Source organism: Antrostomus carolinensis, unplaced genomic scaffold, assembly GCF_000700745.2.
Source record: "Antrostomus carolinensis isolate BGI_N321 unplaced genomic scaffold, ASM70074v2 scaffold1817, whole genome shotgun sequence".
Lineage (NCBI taxonomy): Eukaryota > Metazoa > Chordata > Aves > Caprimulgiformes > Caprimulgidae > Antrostomus > Antrostomus carolinensis.
The window spans coordinates 38,654-47,378 of NW_010325135.1; the positions used below are offsets into that span (position 1 = coordinate 38,654).

Genomic DNA, 8,725 nt, shown 5'->3' on the forward strand with positions numbered 1-8,725 from the left:
GGCCTGTAGTTCCCCGGGTCTTCCTTGTTACCCTTTTTAAAAATGGGGGTTATGTTCCCCTTTTTCCAGTCTGCAAATGCAACTAGAAAGAACCTTTTACAATACATTATCAGCTATTCTCCATGGGCTGACAAAGACTCTAGAGGATCTCTGATATGAGCTCAACAAGGATCAAAATTTCAAGATTGATACTCAGAATTCAATGACATCTACAAGACATTCAGTCAGAAAGAAGCTGGGCTTATGAGGAAAATACAAATTATCTGACTTAAGTAGGAAAAAAAAAAAATCTAGTTCAGTTTGTAATGAAAGTTAAGAATAGAGTTAACTAAATTAAACATTTGATTACCAGGAACATTCATATGTTTGTCCTATACCACAACTCTACTATTTGTTCATGTTGTCAGCAAACTGAGAATAGCTCTTTCCCCTAGCAAAATAGTAGTAAGAGGAAGCATATATCTTTGATATTAGAATTGCTACTTCCGTATTAATAAGCTGTTTCCTCCAACTTGTGTACTCTGTACTCTTAACTGATTATAGCTTGCAAGACTAATACTTCTGAATATATTTTCTCTGGAAAGTAGACATCAACAACTTTGATCAACTAGATATGCCCAACTTAATTTATTTTCATTCATACAAGAATTCTAACAAAAAGATGTTTTCCTGACTTTTCATATTCATGAATGTTGTTGCCTACAGGCTTCTCTAGGCAGTGTAACTTAATGAGAATGGAAAAAAATGAAACACCAACAGCACTAAAGCTAGGACACATGAGACAAAAACATATTACACTCCATATATAATGTTACTAAAGAAATTTCAGAAAAACAGGTGGCTTGATCCAGGTTTCTGGGGCTACACTCCCAAATCTTCAACTAACAGCTGTAGCTCCAAGTCATTCCGGCTAATTAGCTAGGTTTATTGGATGATATTTTCAAACTTTAAAATGAAAATTACCCATTTGAATTTAAAGGTAACTAAAAATCTGGATACTCTATCCACAAAAGTCAACATTAGAATTCATTTTTGTTACAATTAGGGCCTGCTTCTCTGATGGATAAATATGACAGAGAAAAGACAGAAATAATTAGATAGTATCCCTGTTCACAATGCTATGTTAGCAGCAAGTGTAATTATGATAATAAACAAAATGAAAGATACACAAAGTTTTTATAAAAATCAGTATACATGGCAAAATTTGGCGAAGATTAACAAATAGCATTTTCAAACAAGAGGTACTCAACAACTGAAATTACATATACTTTTTCCACCAATCTGCCAGCAACAGCGATCTCTGAATTTGGAAATTATTTAGCTAAAAAAATGTCAGTAGTTTTTGGTCCTTGGTCCCAGAAGTGTCATTGGTCTTCTGATAAGCATTATCTTCAGCACAATGTAAGTATTTTCAGAGCTTCTGCAGTGTCTGAACAACATTTCTTGGTAATTCCATTAGTAAGCATCAAAAGAATCAATTGAGACACAAAAATATATTTGGTCCTAAAACACCAACTGGACTAAAGTATCACTGACTCATGACTAACTTTCCTTAAATCTACTCTGTATGGAAAATAAAACAAAGTTTAAAGAAATCTTACCATCATGAATCTCAAATGCCAAACTAGTGATCTTCTGTGTAATTATCATCATTGGACTGTTACAAAAAAGGAAGAAAGAATAATTTAGAAAACAGTTCAGGATTTTCTTTCATATGCAAACATGGGGGAAAGTTTATACTAATAGTCTAGATTAATTACTCTCAACTGGAAGATTTTTCAATGCAAGGACAAAGTGATTAGTTTTAGGAGTTCAAATAATTCATTCAATGCAATGAAAATAATTTAATTCTTAGAAACAGTATTTGATAAGCCATGCCTTTCATTAGCTTCCACAAAAACAGCCAAAGTGTTCCACATTTATTTTCTACTAACATGGTTTATTTTTCTTTTTTTTTTTACAGTGGGAAGAGTAAAGAAAAAAGGTCAGTAAGAGCAATTACATGCATTGTAAATTACAGCAGTAGTAAGCAATGGACAATAAAAATATACCAAGGTTGAACAGTACTATAATTTATTTAGATATGCAGACCACTTCCACTGTTTCTACGAACACCTGGTCCTATGCTTAATTTTTCCATCTAGAATTATTGTTTGCTTCAAGTAAACATATCTGGCAAAACAAAAACTCAGCATAATTATGCTGGGCCAAAAAAGTTTAGTTTGTTTTGAATTTGGTATGCTTGAGCAGATCTTAAACTGTCCAAAAGATATTCTCCCCTGGCTAAGCACGTCCGATTTATACTGAGAAATTGTACCATCTTTGTAGCACCTAAGAGTTTTTGACTGATGTAAATCGCAGCATTGCTGACCCCCTAACTGGGGGGAGGGAGAGGACAGGAGAAAGCATAAAGCAGGCTACCAGAATTTAGAAGTTGAAATTTGAAATTGGATCTCAAAAATTTATCAGGGACTGTATTTACCCACTAGTATCTGAGCTGGAGATTAAAAACAAAACAAAACAAAAACCACAACAAAACAATCATACTGTAGGATGGGCACATAGTTTTATAGTTTTATCCAAGTCTTTTGACTGCACTTGGCCTTTTTATAACATATTTAAGTTGGTACAGAAAAACAAATCCAAGAGCCATCAAGTCCTCCTTCATTGACAGGGCTATGCCAGTATTTTGCCAGATGGCTCAGTCTGTCAAATTAATATTTTTAGGTTATGGTTATTTCAAAGCCCACAACATTTCCAGTCCTCAAAACGTAATCAGGGAAAAAGTTTTTTTCTACGGTATTATCAGTGCCCCAGAATCCTGATCTCAAGTCTAGAGTGACAAGCAAGGGTCAGCAAGGAAGAAAACTAAACAAGAACAGTCCGGGGAATCCCTCATGTCTTTTTCTAGCATTTAAGCTGTACACCCTGCCTGGTACTGGCAGAAATCCCCAACTGATTCCGAACATAATGGGTTTTCCTTCTGGAAGTGGCCATGTGACAGCACGGATCCTGCCTGGCAGAAGGACGGAGCCCAGGAGGAGCTCAGTCAGACCATACATTAATTCCAGCTGATACATTCGTCATTGTCACCACAGCAGGCCCCAGTACTTCTTCACTTCTCAAGTGGCTATTCCAGTATCTTCCTAGATGTGGCTGAGAAGCAACAATCTAGAGACTAAGACAGTCCTTCCCAGAACAGTGAGGATATGAACCAGGATTTTAAGAATCCCTTTTAGGTGCTGGTAGAAAGGCAAAGGAGGCAGTGGGAGCTCACTGGCAGCTGGGAAGTACTGAGACAGGAGCACACAGCTCTGCACAAGCAATTGCACCTCCAGCATGAGGTCTCCTCAGCTTTCTCCACAGTCACTGCATTAATACTTTCTTTCAGAGTTTTTGAAGATTCTCTGGGCTTGGACACTTCAAGATGGGCATGGCATGCTAGGAGAAATATCTAGGTAAACAGACACTCAAAGCTCTTTTGGGGCTAACCACTGTATGAATCCATGCCAGCACCTTTGGAAGAATTTGCTGGTGCTGGGGTTCAACAGCTGGTTAGGTAACTTTTGTTATTTTCTTGAACTTACTCTCTTCTCCTTGAGCTAGAGAAAATTGACAGAAAATAACCCCATTCAGTTCATTTTCTTTCTCCTCCTGTTTTGGAAGTCACCTCTGTCTCAGGCCTCAAGGGAGCAGATGCAGTATATGCCAGAGATTTAATGTGATACACATACATCAAGCTCCCAAACTGGGGCATGAAGGGATGGTTTAAATCAGGCAACTCAAACATACAATCAGAGAGTTGGATCTAGGCTTCAGAACAGTTCTATCCAGAGCACAGATCTCATCAATCTTTGGACGTGTTTAGACCTAGCAGAAATCTCTGAGCTAACACCAAAACCAATAGAGCCACAAAGACAGCTGCAGTGTCTGAAAGCACTACAGTCACATTGGAGCAATGGTGTGCTCGAGCTCTATTAATAGTTTGAGAGCAGCAACAAACAAGTGCAATTATACTGTTTCCAGAGTCAGCTCAGAGCTTTCATCACTGCCATCCATGGTTGTACACTTTGGCCCTACAGTGAACTGGAAGGGACAGCATTTGGACTATAGTTCTACTTGTAATGGAGAAATTTAATTCAACATCAGTAAACCTAGTTTTAAAGTGCATTTATGCATACGTCTGTGTGGCAAGCTCTCATTATAGCCAGTGGAGATCTAGTCAACAGAGCCAGGGGCATCTGGCAAGAGACCCAGTTCACACTAAGGTAGATACCTACTGGTGGGTCAGCTGAACTGTCCTCCAGGCTCTACTGTCTACCTCAATCAGATCTCCACTGACTACAATCAGAACTTGGATATCTGGCTTGAAGGCAGACAACTGGATGCAGGCACAAATGTATAAAGATGTTTCAGAAGGTAAGACCCAGCTAAAAACTACAGAAAGGATGAAATTAACCATAAAAGCTTTTGGCTCCAGCCTATAGATTAAGTTTCTGGCTACAGGCCTTTTATCAACAAGCACAACTCTACTACTCAACACAGATAATGCTAAACTACAAAGACCACTTCCATTCATAGTCTTCTGGAAAAGTATTTAATGTATTTATTTTTTTTAAGCAGACTAGCAAACACCCATCTCTTTTGTCCAAAATACATACTCTCCTTTAAATCAACAAAAGCACCATCAGTAGCAAACTTATTTATAGGAAACGTTGTGCTTCACCTCTCTGTGTGCAGTACAAAGAAGAATCATCAATACGGTTTATTTTTACTTTGCCTATTTAATTCTGTTTTGCTCCTATAGAGCTCAAGCAAAATATAAGTTTAAGTTGATTATCTAAAATGAGAATATATATAGATAAAACTTTCTATTTTATTTTTGGAATAATGTCCCCAGGGAAGTGGTAGATTCCCCAACATTGGACACTTGTAAGATTTGGCTGGACAGGGTCCTGGGTCGTCTTGTCTATACTGTGCTTTCACCAAGAAAGGCTGGACCAGGTGATCCTTGAGATCCTTTCCAACTTGGTATTCTACAATTCTACTTCTAAAGGCTGTGTGACTATTCCACCATAGAGGTGCCTCTCTCCTTAACCTTCTCCTTCTGGAACACCTAACATGAAACCAAAAAAGAAAGAAGCTAAAAGCTAAATTCCACAGAACATTCAGATTTTCCTCACAAAGTGGTATAACACTGTGCCAGGCATGCAAATACATCAGATACAATTCAAGATCCATCATAAGTAGTAACAAAGATTTTAGGGGGAAAAAACAAAAGCCAAAAAATCCCACAGTCACCAGATCCTTTCTACCCTTCAGACAGGAACAAGAGTCAGGAGATAATGCACTCATGGTCCTAACAAACACAACTGTTCCCAAAATTCTCATTTTGCATGATTAAAGCACAGGTACATATATATTTGTATGTGTGGCATTAGGCACACACACGCCCAGCTTTCTCCCTGAGTTGAAAAGGCTGGCACACCTAGCTTGGAAAAAAAAAAAAACAGTAACAGATACAGTATCACTCAGGAGAACAAGATGGAAAGATTATTTTTCTCCTTACCCAGAAAAATCAGCAGAATACTGTCCATAATCAAAGATATAGACTCTAGTAATTTGGCACACAGTGAGGTATCCCAAAGCAAAAACAAAGCAATACCTGGAAGGAAAATGGGAAAAAAAAGCTTTTCAATTAAAAACTATAAACAATTCTCTATTGAATAAACTACCTTTTAAGCAGTTTAGTCTCCAGTTATTTCCAGTGAATATTACATAATTATTATCACACCTTCATTCAGACTGGTTTTCTGGTAATATTTATTCTACGCAAGCATATAGAGGGGCTGGGGGGTTTGGGGGGGTTTTGGTTTTTTGAAGTGTGCAGTACTAACTTAACTTACAAATTCTATTGTCATTAGCCAAAATATTTATTCACATAAATAAAGCATAGGATTATTAGTTCAAACACCACTGTAAAATCTGGAAGTCCTATAAAAAGAAAATGAATCTGTTAAGCTTTTTTGTTAGTTCAAAGTTAATTTTTGTCTATATAAGCATAGAAATTTGGCAAATTATACATCAAACATAATTTCCACTGAATGTACTTCCATACATTCAAAAGTCAGCACCACAAATCCCACTGCTGCTGTTTTCAAAGGAACTGGAAAAGGCAATTAATTTTCAAATATACACATTAAAACACATCTGAGTGAAAAAGGAACAGGAAGTCTTTATGTCTCCTGTTAAAATTGATCCTCAGCAAATGTAAGAAAAATACAGATAAGAATCACCTTATATCAGTATTATAAATTTAATCTCATGTTATTTTTTCAGGTCAGAGTTGGAATTTTTCTTTTACCCTCATTTTTTAAGATGTACAAGGGTACGCTAATGAGAACTGATTTGCCAATACACCTGACAAAGTCTGCCAGATATTCTTTGCAGTCAAAAAGGATGGTGAATGCCAGCAGGAACTCAACTAATCCTTTAACACTTTACATATGAACTTTACAGTCTTGAACTCCTCCATATAACTTAGGAAACATTCATGGTAATGAAATCACACACTTCACAAGACTAATGTGCAACCCCTACAGCAGACCATATTATACATTCAAAATCCAGTTAGAATGAAAACATTCATACATCAAATGGAAAATCATGACTAGGACTGGATTTAGGTGAAACAGTGAGGCACGCTACAGGAAAAGTTTAGAACATGCTTTTCCTCTCTTTTCCAAATAAATAATTTTGCAAAAAAAGCTTTAATATAATAAATTCTAAAGTCTTAGAAATTATGCTTCAGTCTGAAAGGGATACCTATTTTTGCCACACAGAACACTTGCAATTTAACCTTTAATTAAGAATTGTGCTAGATATAAACCATTTAATATTTTAAAACATCCAACTTTCAAATTACAGATTACCTTGTATGTCACAAGCTACATTAAATCACACTAACTGCTTTTTAAATTAAAAAAAAAAAAAGGTTTAGGGTTTTTATTGTTTTAACAATAGTTTATTTTCTGTTTTCATTAATATTAATAATCCAGAAACAATATTATATCAGGTAGCTAATTGGTACAAAAGTGCTTATAAAAATCCAACAAAATTAAACAATAATTGTCTTGTAGTGGTTTAACCACAGAGGCTCACTCCCCCCACCCAGTGAGATCGGAAGGGAGTTACAACAAAGCAGGCTCGAATTAGGGTGGGGATTGGGACAGCTCACTCACCAGTGATGGTCACGGGCAAAACAGTTTCTCTCAACTTGGAGAAGAAAAATCAATTTAATTCACTGCAAATGATCTGAGTAGCACAGTGAGACATAACAACCACATCTTACAACATCTTCCCCCACCACCCCCCTTCTTCCTGGGCTCAAATCACTTTGCTCCTGATTTCTCTACCTTCTCCCCTGCAGCGGCACAGGGGTCAGGGAATGGGGGTTCAGTCAGTTCACCTCTGCTGCTCTTCCCAGCATGAAAGTCCAGGAACAAAGTGTTTCAAAGCAGCTTCCCATGGAGTCATGGACCTCTTTGGGCTCAGCTCCCGGCTCCGGCATGGGGATGTCCATGGGTTGCAGATAGACCTCCAGTCCAGCGCACCTCTTCACTTCCCAGCTCTGGAGGTCCACCCCCGCTCTGGCATTGAGCATCTCTCGAGGTCTCAACTCAGTCACACTTGCCCTCAGGCTCAGCTTTTCTGCTCCAGCGTGGAGTCCTCCATGGCCTACATGTGGGTATCTGCTTTGCCACTGAACCTCCATGGGCTGCAGGGACCTCCTTTGCCTTCTCCTACTCCATTGGGTTGAACTGGGTGTCTGAGGTTCTTTGTCCTCCCTCTTCTCCTCCTTCCTCCTGGCAATGCAGCTGTCTCTTTGTTTACACCAATAGTCATCTTTTGTTCAGGTCAACGGCCTCTCCTCCAAGTTCTCTCCACTTTCTTCTTTTCAAGACAGTCCTTCCCCTCACAAATATGGATTCCCAGAGGCGTTTCTCCATTGCTCATTGGCTCAGCCTGGGCTGTGGGGATACGTCTTAGAGCCAGGGGAGCACCAAAAATGGCCTCTTCCCCCCACACAAACCCAGCACAATACCAAATTATTTAATCAAGAAAAACAATTTAACGCAATTAAGTAGCAAGTAGTGGGCTGTAGCCATCAGGAGTATGATATAATACAGAATTATTTTTTTTTTAATTTGGAATTAAAATTTTCCTGGGATATTTTAAGAAAAACTATCCCACTGCCTCAGAAAGAAAAATCATCCAGGTTTCACATGAATGAGGAGTGTGTGGGTTTAGTTTGCCCACACTTAGATCAGTCCCAGTTCTTCCATTCACTAAAAATTCAGTATGATTTTCAACTTTACCAGCCTCTTGATATACATACTAAACAATCCTAGATTAAAAGTAACTTGTTATGCGCAGAGATACCTACATACCCGCCCGTAGATCCCATACTAAAAAGCCCCACTGGCAAGATCAAATATTTATTAACAGTCTATTCACAGTATATTGCAACAGGTCTAGAATAAACAGAATTATAAAAGTGACGCTAACTACATCTTTCAAAACTTAAAATGCTATCCTTAAAAGCAATACATACTTCATTAGGGCAAGAAAAACATTTAATACATTAGTAGGTTAGGTACACACCCTCAGATCAAAGAAAACAGACATCAGTTTCTACCTCACACAGTTTACGTCCTAAAATATT

At 37.9% G+C, this 8,725-nt stretch overlaps 1 protein-coding gene across 1 annotated transcript in view; it reads right to left on the reverse strand.

Annotated features, from left to right (window-relative positions):
• MBOAT2 (membrane bound glycerophospholipid O-acyltransferase 2) overlaps positions 1-5,659 on the reverse strand; it is a 34,901-nt gene extending 29,242 nt beyond the window's left edge. Inside the window, exons 1-2 of the mRNA XM_029085733.1 lie at positions 5,570-5,659; positions 1,602-1,657 (exon numbers count right to left, since the gene is read on the reverse strand). Of these exons, the coding sequence (XP_028941566.1) occupies positions 1,602-1,653 (52 nt within the window). The 5' untranslated portion in view covers positions 1,654-1,657; positions 5,570-5,659. The remainder of the gene's footprint in view (positions 1-1,601; positions 1,658-5,569) is intronic.
• Between the last annotated feature and the right edge of the window lie 3,066 nt (positions 5,660-8,725).